Source organism: Arvicanthis niloticus, chromosome 30 (assembly GCF_011762505.2).
Source record: "Arvicanthis niloticus isolate mArvNil1 chromosome 30, mArvNil1.pat.X, whole genome shotgun sequence".
In the NCBI taxonomy this organism is placed as follows: Eukaryota; Metazoa; Chordata; class Mammalia; order Rodentia; family Muridae; genus Arvicanthis; species Arvicanthis niloticus.
In genome coordinates, this window is record NC_133438.1 from 21,742,768 (window position 1) to 21,755,322 (window position 12,555).

At 37.2% G+C, this 12,555-nt stretch overlaps 1 protein-coding gene across 12 annotated transcripts in view; it reads left to right on the top strand.

The window, feature by feature from the left end:
• Bclaf1 (BCL2 associated transcription factor 1) overlaps window positions 1–7,930 on the top strand; it is a 28,138-nt gene extending 20,208 nt beyond the window's left edge. For 10 of the 12 annotated variants that reach the window (XR_013108273.1, XM_076928076.1, XM_076928074.1 and 7 more), the window contains 3 exons: window positions 860–1,006; window positions 5,094–5,306; window positions 5,439–7,930. Coding sequence is in view for 11 of the 12 variants with exons in the window: in XM_076928076.1 (XP_076784191.1) it covers window positions 860–1,006; window positions 5,094–5,306; window positions 5,439–5,444 (366 nt within the window). In the remaining variant the exon portion in view is untranslated. The remainder of the gene's footprint in view (window positions 1–859; window positions 1,007–5,093; window positions 5,307–5,438) is intronic. The other 2 variants (XM_076928080.1, XM_076928081.1) reach the window with 2 other exon arrangements.
• The last annotated feature ends 4,625 nt before the right edge of the window (window positions 7,931–12,555 follow it).

The following is a 12,555-nucleotide window of genomic DNA, read 5'->3' on the forward strand; positions in this document are numbered from 1 at the left end:
CTTTATCTTGGAGAACTGTGCAAAGGGGAAATCAAATAATACCTTATAGATTATTAATCATCTTTCCCAAAGTCAGTCTTGAGTCATAAAACGGTATTTGAAATGTTACCTTGTCAGTGAAATGAAATGCCATTCAATTTGAGATTTTGAAGCATCTGTATAAACTAGATACTTCTTTTCTTACTTTCAGATCAGTGTTTCAAGTGTAAAAGTTCACTTAGTAAGTCACTAATTTCAGGAAACCTGTTTTAAAAATATTAAAACAGATTTATCTCTATTATTGCTGGTTTTGTTTGCCTCCTTGCTTCTATGTGTACCAGTCACACGTTTCCTAAGTCTGTAGAATGAATGCATTGTTTTGCTTTTATAAAGTTACCGTAACTGTTACAGGCTTAAATGTAGCACATTTTCTCAGGTCCATTCTTTAATGTTTAGCTATATCTAGTTGGATATTAATATAGTCACTAGGTCATCTGGGGGAACAGAGAAGGTCTTTTCTTTCAGGGTAATAGATATGGTTGGACACTTGAGAGTTTTTTGGTATAATTCACAGGAACTACATAGCTTTTGGCTAGTGAAAAGAGGGACATGCTTATACCACTGTTTAAAAATACTAGTTTTAGGTCATGAAAGTACATACTCTAATTCTTCAGAATATTACTTTTCTTTATCTACTCAACTTCCAGTAGCCTTGTGGTATAAAATGGCCACCAGAGGTTCCATCCTTAATGGCTGTGAAGACAGACACACAGAGGGACACACCACACACTTTGTTTTTGTTACTGCAGTAAAATTGGAGTTTGCATGTAACTAAATACCTTTGATTGCATTACTAAACAACTGTGTTAATGTTAATCAGTTTCGAATTAGAGGCAGAGGAAGAGCCAGAGGAGTTTTTGCTGGGACAAATACTGGTCCAAACAACTCAAATACCACTTTTCAAAAGAGACCGAAGGAAGAGGAATGGGATCCAGAATATACCCCAAAGAGCAAGAAGTACTTCTTGGTGGGTGTTAGAAATCTGTTTTATTTGGTTTGTGTTGATTTTCCAAACATCCTAGGTGAATACATTTCAGTATAGATGTTCACCATTAGGAGATTTTCATTGTAACTTGGGCGAACATTTTTTTTTTTATATATATATATCATTACTTAAATTGTTTGAAACTTTAAATTCAGTTATGGGTCCCTTTAGTTCTGATTATATGCTTTACTTAACATCACACAGTGGGCTGTTCAAGGTAAATTAAAAATTGCCTGATTTGATTGCCACATTCAGAGTGAAAAAAGCCATACTATAGTTGAGTTTAACATCTTTCATATCTGCATAGAAGACACTTCTAAATGTAGAAACCTCTTAATTAAATTGCACTTTATTTCGTAGCTATTTATTTAAAAAAAAAAAAAAAAAAAAAAAAAAAAAAAAAAAAACCAATGTTCTTCATGGTTCTTGTAATGCAGGATCTCGAGCTTTTCAGAATTCATTGGGATAATAGGATAGGGACACTAGGTACTGAAAACGCAATGCTAGATATGTCGGTTTTGGTCCTTGGTTGTGACGATATGCTTTTCCTGTTCAAATTGTTTTCCAAGGATTAAAATGGGAGACTGTGGGTCTAGAAGGATCTCTGGATAGGATGGTAGTTTTGTTTAGTTGGGCATGGGGAATGGATTGTATGTTTTGTATTATAGGGGCAGATTACTAAGTTACCCAAATGTACCAGAATATTAGTTTTAAATCATAACTTTTCAGGGAAGTAATGTTTCTGAGGCTACTTTGAAAATTGTAAGCGAGGCCGTAAATAGAAATGGTAGAGGTTGATGAGATTGGAGTGTCCATAACAGGTTTGCTTAACTAGAGGTTAAAGCTATATTCTGAACTGAATCTATTTGGAAAGGATCAATACATTTCTTCAAAATTGGATCTTCTCTCTATCTAGGTTGGGTCTGAAGTGATTAGGAGAAAAAGAGTGGATCCAGTGGGTAGTGTTAATGCAGATTTAGACACTATGATCCACGAACTGTCATGTCAGGTCACCATTAAAGGTGGGATAAGATTACATATAGAAGACAGTGCTAAAAGGCTCACGTTTCAGATATGGGATGAGGACAGATAGTTGAAGTGTGAAGTTAGAAAGTTAAGAGAGACTAAGAAGTAACTAGTAGATTTTAACCATTAGGTTTTTTTCTTCATGATAGGGTCTCACTAGACTAGACTGGCCTAGGACTCATAGAGATCTCTGCCTCTGCTTTTGATTGCTAGGATTAAAGGAGGAGCCTGTGGTGTATTTTATTTTAACAATTTGAAAAACTACTGTGGTTTTGAGAAAAGGTCCCAAATCTCAAATCTTCTTGATATATCCTGGATGTTGGCCTTGAACTGATTTTTTTCCTGTCCCCTAAATTCTGGCATTATAGGCATGTGCCACTGTATGCAACCGAGATATAATTTAGACCAGATTTTCTGTTAGTTGTCAGGATCTGTTTTCATGGATCTTTATATATTGAGACATAAACATTTTAGGTTGTCTTACATTAATTATTAATGTGTTATTTTAAGAATTTAGTTATTTACTGGGTGTTGTAGTTTACATTTTTAATCCTCTCACTCTTGAGAGTCAGAGGTAGAAAGATCTCTGAGTTTGAGGCCAGCCTGGTCTACAGAGCCAGTTCAGGACTACATAGAGAAATCCTGTCTTCTGCCTCCCCTTCCTCCCCAAAATAATTTACTTAAAAAGTAATCATAATAATTTGTGGTTGTTGTGTTATCATTTTCTTTTCCTTTGGTTTGAGACAAGGTATCTGTGTTTAGTCCTGGCTGTCCTGAAACTTGCTCTGTAGACCAGGGTGGCCCGCCTGCCTGCCTCTGCCTCCCAGAACGATGTGATTAAAGCTGTGTCTGCCTGTGGGTTGTAATTTTTAATTTTTGGTCTGTATAATATATGTTTACAGGTATCACACATAATCACAGTATACCTGTTCTAAAGATTGGATGAGTGATTACAAGTATTTAGAGTAATGTGTTACCATACCTAGTAAGCACTGTGGACAATTGAATCCATGCTTGGTAGATATTGGACCGAGTGCATTTTACTGAATCTTCTAGGCTGTCTCCTTCTATTAGAATGAGGTAAAAATCACAGAGAAGTTGGTTTCTGTTGATGGTGTAATGGCAGGTCCTTTCTTCAGAACTTGTTTGCCTCTTTCTACAAATTCAATGACTATTAAAAGCAACACCAAACAAGGCTTTAAAAGTGGGTGTTAGTACCATAAGTGAGCATGAAATAGTATACTTAAGTAGACATCCTTTCAGTGACTCTTCAGGAGGCTCTGTACTTTGTGTGTGGTCTCAGATGTCATTCTTCATAGGGTCGTTAACAACCCCACCTGCAGTCTTTACTGGTAAAAGTGTCAAAAGATACAAGCTATTAGCAGCTGAGAGCTGTTCTTTCAAATAGTTTAATACCTGCCTACAGGTATTAAGAATTATACATCTAATTTTTAATTTATATAAGTTAATCTGCACAATTGTTATGCACAAAGGCATAGTCTGTTTTGAAAACAGCCTTTGTGACACATTTTAAAAGATTTTAGTGAGTTGGGTAGTTTAGTTGCTCAATACAAGAAGACTCGGGGAGCAACTCTGCACTAGCAGCTGCCACATTTCTCTCTTCAACTCCATGTTTCCTTTCACCAAAAATGCAGTTACCTCCATGTCTGAAGCTCACCAGAAGCACACGTCTGAGTTACGTGACAAATACAGTGCTGCTCTATTACAGTGGAGCCATGCTCTTCCTGTACATCATGAATCAGGACAGCCAATGTAGTAATAAGTCAACTCAACTCATGCCCAGTAAAAGTCATCAAATACAATATATTACTAAAATAAAGGGCCCTTGTTTTCTGTGGTGCCCTAAATGAGAATTAATTTTTTCACAGATGACTGTTAAATATTTACCCAACAGTCAGAATGGCTTTTTTTTTTTTTTTTTTCTTTTTAAAAAGGAATCTATAATGGACTTGATCTCCAGCATCTATCTCTCTTAACACAATTTAATCAAGGTTTTCTAGGAATGTAAACCTATAATGCCTACATTCGTTCAGCAAACAGGAATCTCCATTTCAAAGCTAGCCTGGTTTATAGAGGAAAATCCTGTCTCAATCTCCTCCAATTAATGAGTAAATTTACGAAGTACTGAGTTTTAAAACCTTAAATTTCAAAAGTTATTCTAGATTTTGAGTCGTTGTCAGTTCCTTAGTCTTAACTCTACACTTTCTTCCTTGTTCTGAGAACTTGCTCAGTTGTTCCAACTCCTCATACTCGTCTTTCAGGATCTCCTTGATACTGGGATCCCTAGAACTCTTATTATCGATTATCACAGCCTTCCACAAAGCCAAGGTTTATGATGAGAAACTGGAGAATGTAACACACACTCACAATTATTTAATCAGGGTAGGATAAAGATCACAAATCAGAACTTTGGAGTGCAGTGCATGCATGGTATTAAATACAAATCCCATTTTTACTAGCTCAGCAATCAAACTACTCAGTAGCTGAATTTACTGGTCATCTGTGAATATAGAATAGCCGGACAACATTACTTACATTTGCACTGTGTTTCCTTGTAAAATGTTTTGCCTCACTTGTTATGGGCAGATTTAATTAGTGAGTAAATGTGGTGGAGACCTAGCCTTTTGTACTGTGTTTTGGAATGGGAATACTTCCTTACAAGCTTTTCAGTTTTGGAGATTGTTTTACTTAATAGGATAGTTCGAGTAACTGTGTTCAAGTGTATTTATTAAAAATTTAAGCTTGCAATGTAATTGCTTCAGTACTTACTGTAAAAGAGAATAGCTGAGATAAATTGCTGTCAGGTTGTGCTGTCATGACTTACCATTGAAACTCCTAGCCTGTAGATTGATGTATATTCTAAATGTGATAGTATTATAATGACAGTTTGTGACTTTCGCAGTATCCTTATGATATTTCTTGGGGAGGTTTTTTGAAGTTTATTACCAGCAGGATGATTAAAGAATTGATATCTTTACAAGAAAGCAGTTTCATTGATGTTTCTTTTTAAACCTTTTTATAGCATGATGACAGAGATGATGGTGTGGATTATTGGGCCAAAAGAGGAAGAGGTCGTGGTACTTTTCAACGCGGCAGAGGGCGCTTTAATTTCAAAAAGTCAGGTAGCAGTCCAAAATGGACTCATGACAAATACCAAGGAGATGGGATTATTGAAGATGAAGAAGAGACCATGGAAAATAATGAAGAGAAGAAGGACAGACGCAAAGAAGAAAAGGTAGGCATTTTCTGATTTTTGACAGTTTATTTAGTATGAACTTGGCAGGCAAATGAGTCGATCACCTTTTAGAAATATTAATATTCACTACCCACAGATTTACTGACTTCTAATTTTTTTTCCCTTTTTTAGGAATAGTCGCAAGATTGCAACAGGGAGCAGAACTTGACACTTACATTTTTTTAAACCTGATTTTTGTTTTTAAATAAGAATGTAAGCATTTTACTTAAAATGTACTGTTTGCAAGTAGTCTATAGAAATTTTGTTTTAAGTCTTCAAATATCTTGAAAAAAAATAGTAGATTGTATGTTGAAAATTGTATTGAAATAAAGTAGAAAATGTTCGGTATCATATTTGTAACTATCAACTTTTAAAAACCTTTGACTGTTTTTGTTACCTGCATTGTATTTCTGCTTTGTCTATAAGAAGTGGTCAAGTCCAGCTCTATGACAGCTCTTAACTCGCCTCCCTGTTAACGTTTGGTTCTGAAGTGAACATTAGCTCTACACAAATAAATCCACACAAATCCTTGAACAGGAATTACTTAGAGTGACCACACTAATTATTTTAACTATACACATCAGTTTAACATCTTTTAAAATTTGAACACTACATAGTAGGGTGACTAATTTTTGAAGAATATCACAAAGTTGCTATTATGGTAAACTAGTTTCACACTTGAGCAAATCTATAAGGAGGACAGTAGCTTTGTTACTAGCCAAAAACTACAGCTTAAAAGTTAGATTTGAGAAAGTGGTATTTTTACTGAAAGCAAACAATGAATGGCCTGTAAAGTCATTTTGAAGAGACTTTCCAACATGAATTCAAAGTTGAATATCCTCTTCCATTCTCATTTGATAATTTGAGTCATGGTCTTAGATACCAGCTACCTATGAGAGAGTGAAATTGGTTTGTAATATCAGTGTAAGTAAAATCCTTATACATAGACCTGATTGTATTTACAAAAAACAAAAACTAAAGCCACGACAAAACTTGGGAGTCCTTTTCATGTGGAGGAAGATTATCTATCCTGCAGCATAGTTGTGATACACACAGTCATCTGGTACCTGATTGGATAGCTTACATATTTATTGGATGCTTTGAACAGCTGTAGATTAGTCCGTAATTTAACTACAAGATTGGAGAGATGCAACATACTGTTTAGTATGTTTAAGTAATTGGTTTTTTCTTAATGTTGCCAATAGAAGATCTTAGCAGGAAGCTTGTAGCATTGATCTAATTGTGTGTACACCCCTTCAATTTAAGTTTATAAAGTGCCCTTTTTCTTGGAGTCTATTGTTTAGGTAAATAATCTTTCTTTGCTATTTGTTTAATAGCTCTTGAAGGAATAAAGTAAACTTCAGTGCTAAGCATAATTTTAAAAAAAGTAATACTAGCCACACTGTAGCAGATTAGTTGTGTATTTTTGCATTTAAAGAAGACAGTGCTTATTTTATTAATGTGAATTTTTAAGTTTTGATGGTTTTACAGTGTCTTAGACCTTGAATAGCTAGTGGCATTTGCTAAAAACTTCTGGCAACAAAAGTAAACTAAAACCAAAGTCAACATGTGAAGTGTTTTTCATAAGATGGTCAGTAGTCGGTTTTGCATGATGCTCCCATTAATTGTCACTTAGAAATTATTTAGTAAATCAGAGAAAATTCCTGCAAAGCAACTTTATTGCTTCAATCTGGACATAAATAGTTATTTATTTATAATAACTTTTATAAATAATAGCTTAGATTAACTTAGATGTAAAAGCAACATGTGTTTAATTCCCTAATAATTTTCATACCATTTCTATTTTATATGAATATATAACTTTTATTTTAACAGTTATTTGGTTATACAGTGAATCTTTACATGTTTGTACCCGTTTAGTTTTACTTTTTCCACAACAGAGAAAAGTAGATTTGTTGAAACTTCCTTCAAGGTAAGGAGGAGTAGCAGGCTGTATTTAAGTGTTGTACCTGTGCTTATTTCCATTTTATAGTTCAAAAATAGCCTACTACATCATAGTCAAGGGGTTCTTACAGGAACTGCAGTAGAATACCACTGTGAGTCTTTCCTTTTCAGAGCCAAACACAAAGTATCCTGTGTGTATTCTTTGAGATGACCATTTAATTACACACTTCATGGCATGTTACAAAAGCTGAGCGGTTCCTCATGGTAAAGTTGCTTGATTACAAGTGCCAGGAAAAGAACTGTTGTACACCGCGCAGTATATGTTACACGCTGCAAACTGTGTGTTCTACGCTGCATACACATGCTTCCTTTACCCAGAGGAAAAGTAAAAATGACCCAAAGGATTTTCCCAGGAAAAAAAATAAGAAAGTGGTTTTAGAAGGCCATGACTCAATTCTTAGGTTTGTATGCTTCAACGTCTTAGGAATTTTAATATAAAAAGCAAAGTCTTTCCCAGTTACACTCTATTTCAAAGAATTGTTATTGTTCCCTTTCGTCAACAGTTAAAAATTAGTGTTGGGAATTAAATTATAATTTGAGGGGAATATATCCAGTGAGAATGAATGTAGATGGCTAAAGGATTCTTCCTCGGTGTGGTGTATATTTCAGCAGGGACCCTTGTAAATTGTCATATGCCAATAAAATGTCCTAAGTGGTAATAGCTGGTGTCTGTTTACCTGACTTTGAGGCTATTGCTGCTCGAACTCTGCCCAGCCGATTCTATGGCCTGTCTCTAGAGTTTGGAATATTAACTTGTATAAATTTGATAGGTGGTTTGATAAATGTTTTTAATTCTTTAAAACTGTTTCAATTGCTTTCTTGTCTTCTCCTTGGGAAGATGAGAATGCATACAGTTTTTAGTGAGCCATTATAAAAAGCACAGCAATTCCAGATTCATAGTCCTCAGAGAAGAGAGATCCTTGGAAAGAATAGGCAGCAAACTTTAATCCTAGCACTTGGGGATACCAGTTTGAGGACAGTCAGCTGCATCTGTCTTTAAAAGAAAAAAAGTCATTTGTAAGATTTTGATGGACTTCTCTTTTGTTTTGAGGCAGAGTCTCATTTGTCCCAGGCTGGCCTTAAACTCAAGTGTATAGCCGAAGCTGACTTTAAACATCTGATCTTTCTGCTTCCACCTACCTGTGTGTGTTGGGATTGCAGTGGTGGGACACTATACTTTATGTTGTGCTTAGAATTGAACTTGGGCTTTGTGCATGCGGCAAACACAATATTATATTGAGTCCCATCCCTAGCTAGCTGCCCTCCAAAAAGTACAGCTAATCAATAACTGAAGAGTTAGTCTTTATTGTCTTTAAGATCTGGTATAATTGAAACATTTCTCTTAAAAAATTATTGGAAATACAAAAGAAAGTTTGAGTGTGGTCTGTGCCCACAAAGGCCAGAAGAGTGCATTGGATTCTTTACAGTTACAGACAGTTGTGCACCACCTTATATGGGTCCTGGGAACCGAACTTGGTCTTCTGAAAGAACTGCATGCTCCTTTAAACTCGTGAGCCAGTTCCCTATTCTGAGAAATTGACCACTTACCCCAGTTTTTTTGATTGTGTGTTATTTGTATAGTTGTGTGTGATGTGCAAGTGTGGAGAGAGATCCAAGCACAACTTTTGGAGGGCATAGTTTTGTCCTACTCTGTTGGTCTTATGTTAAGTTTGACAGAAATCACCTTTCCCCACTTGTCTCATTGCTGGCCTAGGAACTGACAACTTTTAATAACTTATAGCCTTACATTTTGAAGCAGGTCTTGCTGTGTAGCTCAAGCTGTCTTGGAATTTCTGGATGCATTTTTTGGAGTCTTGGGGTTAGAGGTGCACACCACCATCTCTAGATGGTTAGAAGAAGTCTAACACTATCATGACAGAGAAGCTTGGCAGCAGGGAGGCATGGCACCCACTGGAGAGCTGCTTACCCTGTGAGCTACAAACAGGAAACAGCCAGCAGAGGTTGAGGCTTTTACATCTCAAAGCTGGCTGGCCCCTGGCAACTGTTTCCTCCATCAAGCCACACCTCTTAAGCCTCCCCTGACAGCCAGTACTCAAATGTCTGAGACTTGGGACACACTTCTCATTTAGGGCACCACAGAAAACAAGGGCCCTTTATTTTAGTAATATATTGTATTTGATGACTTTTACTGGGCATGAGTTGAGTTGACTTATTACTACATTGGCTGTCCTGATTCATGATGTACAGGAAGAGCATGGCTCCACTGTAATAGAGCAGCACTGTATTTGTCACGTAACTCAGACGTGTGCTTCTGGTGAGCTTCAGACATGGAGGTAACTGCATTTTTGGTGAAAGGAAACATGGAGTTGAAGAGAGAAATGTGGCAGCTGCTAGTGCAGAGTTGCTCCCCGAGTCTTCGCAGAAATCATGAAGAAGTATGAGCCTTGAGAATCTATGAGAAAAAAATCTCCAAAGAGGATGAAGTATTGAGTTTTCTGTCCCCAGGCCTTTGAGGGCACTTCATTCCCATTAATGCTTATCAAATTGTTGTCTTTCACTGTGACTGGATGTGGACTCCCAAGGCTACGATAGAACTTCAGTGTACCCCAGTGGCTTAACGTTACTGAAGAAGGGGCTGGAGAGAAAGTGCAGCTTCATGTTCTTGCATTAGACTGGGGTTTGATTCTTAACTCCCACATAGTGGCTCATGGTTATGTATCCGTAATCTTGTAATCATTGTGATTCTGTTTCTGAGGGATCTGATCTCATCTGGCGTGGGCTGCTGCAGGCACTTGGTGTAGTACACATGAACAAACAAAATATTTAAATGTTACTGGAGCTTGGACAATTATATCAGTTGGCTATTCCACTGAAGAAACTTTCTCCAGTAACTTGTAACTGCCTGTGTAGAAATCCTCAAGGAAAGAGGGCATCCTGAGCTTCTTCCTCACTCAGAGACACAGTATTGTTAGGCCCAGTCTTGCCCTGGTCATTAGGTAGAATCACTAGTCTACAGACAGTGGGTTTTGTGAGAGTTGGGCCTATAAATGAGTCAGACTAAAGTCTCATGTGGTAACTAAGTTTATTCAGAGCCCCAGACAATTTACTATGAGGGTTGAGAGAAATCACATGATTAAAGTTCTTAACAGTTATGCTGTATACAACCTCAAGGATGAGCCGCGCATGACCAAAACATTGTTCTATAGATGCACAAACATGTAATAACAGCAGTAAGCAATAATGAGTAATTTGAAGTAAACTCACCTATTTGCTATACCCTGGAGGAGCATGAGAACACATTGTAAAAACAGTTCTGTGTTTTGAAGAAACAGCTCACAGACTTGCTTTCTTGGAGTATTCTTAGGAGTACTCAGAAGTCTCACAACTTTATTTGTTGACACTTCTGACAGGTAAGTAATCACAGCTGCTAACAGTTGAGTAAGAAGATCGCGAGTTTGAGGCCAGCTCAAGTGGGAACCATCGTGTGAAATATGAACACCCCCCCCACCAAACAGATTCATGTAACCCAGACTGGCCCCCAGGTGACCCAAAGGAGAGATTTCATCTTCCTGCTTCAGTCTCCCGGATGCTGGAATTATAGACTTGTCTTAGTACCTAGCTACTAAAACATTTTGCTTGTATTTGAAAACAGCTGGCATGATGTAAAAAGAGTGAGGGCTGGAGAGAGCACTAAACAGTTGCTTTTGCAGAGGACCTCAATTCTAATTCCCAGCACCCACATGGCAGCTCATAACGATAAACTAAATTACAGGGAATCCAATAGGCATACACATACATTGTCAAATCTGGAGAAATTTAAATTAACTTATGGTTTGTTTTATGTGCATTAGTGCGTGCGTGTGTGATGAAACGAGTTACAGAAATGAGCTACAGATAGTTATGAGCTGCCGTGCGGTGCTGGCCATTGAATCCAAGTCCTTGGAAGAGCAGCTGGTGTTCTTAACCACTGAGCCATCTCTCCCCAACAGAGAAATGAATCGATTTTATGCCCTTCATGGCCATGTACACTTGTGTCTACAGAGGCAAGAAGACGGGATTGGATCCCCAGGGCTGGCTGTGAGCCGCTGTGTATGAGTTGGGAATTTGATCCAGGTCACCTGGAAGAACAGTCAGTGTGCTTTTCTTACTGTGGAACTGTCTTACCCTGATAGCTTTTACTTTTATTGGGGGACTTGCCAGACCACAGAGAGTCCTCACTCCCAAGGATCCACTAGTCAGCTCAAATAGCTCAGACACAGGTAACCTGTATTTCTTGGCACAATTCTCCCAATTCTGGTTGTTTCATGGTTGTTTCCTTTGGAACTCACCAGATGTCAGGATAGAGGTGATCAGAAGGGAGACATAGGAAAAAGTGGATGGAGGGTGCAATTCAGGAACAGATGGAGGAGGGATAAATACTAAACATGTTTGAATAAGCCATAAGGAATAATTTTACATTTACTAAGTTTACATATGCAATAAGTATATGCATACATACCTGTATAGTTAAGATGAAGTTATGCCACTTGGAATGATAGTGCGACCCACTAAGAGCCATAGACTTAAGAAGAATCCAGTACTGGGCATGAGAACCTCCCTTCAAGTTGTTGGTCACTTGAATCTAAGTGACTCCAAAACCAGTTTAGGCTATTGCTGGCACCCTCAGTGGCCTCTCAGAAGACACACTTAGGACATACTTAGGAGCAGCGTTGATCTGAACCATAGGTGAGGCAAAGGCAGCATTTTAAGGCCAACTTTTGGTAATTTTAGATCATGTCCCAGAAAGCCAAAACATTATTAATAACAAAACAACCACATTCCTCCAGAGAGTTTATGCAGTCTCGGTTTCTTTTCAGAAATGCTGTATTTATGCTGACCTTTTTCTAGTTTGTGTTTTTTATTCTAGATTACTTGGCATGTTTCACTTACATATCAAGATGCTTTATTATTAACTAAAATTGTTAAGATTAAGAAAACATTCCTTTTTTTTTTTTTTTTTTTAAAGACTTATTTATTTTATTTAAATGACTGCACAGCAGCTGTCTTCAGACACACCAGAAGAGGGCATCGGATCCCATTACTGATGGCTGTGAGCCACCATGTGCTTGGTGGGAATTGAACTCCGGACTTCTGGAAGAGCAGTCAGTGCTCTTAACCACTGAGTCATGTCTCCAACCCAAGAAAACATTCCTAACAAAAGAAAGTATATTTAAGAATTTTATAGTTGTATGCTCATGTCCTCATGGCTTGTCAAATCTTTAGAATTATTTAACTGAGGTTTTGTAATTTAAATACATTACTACAATTAAATATCAATATGTGA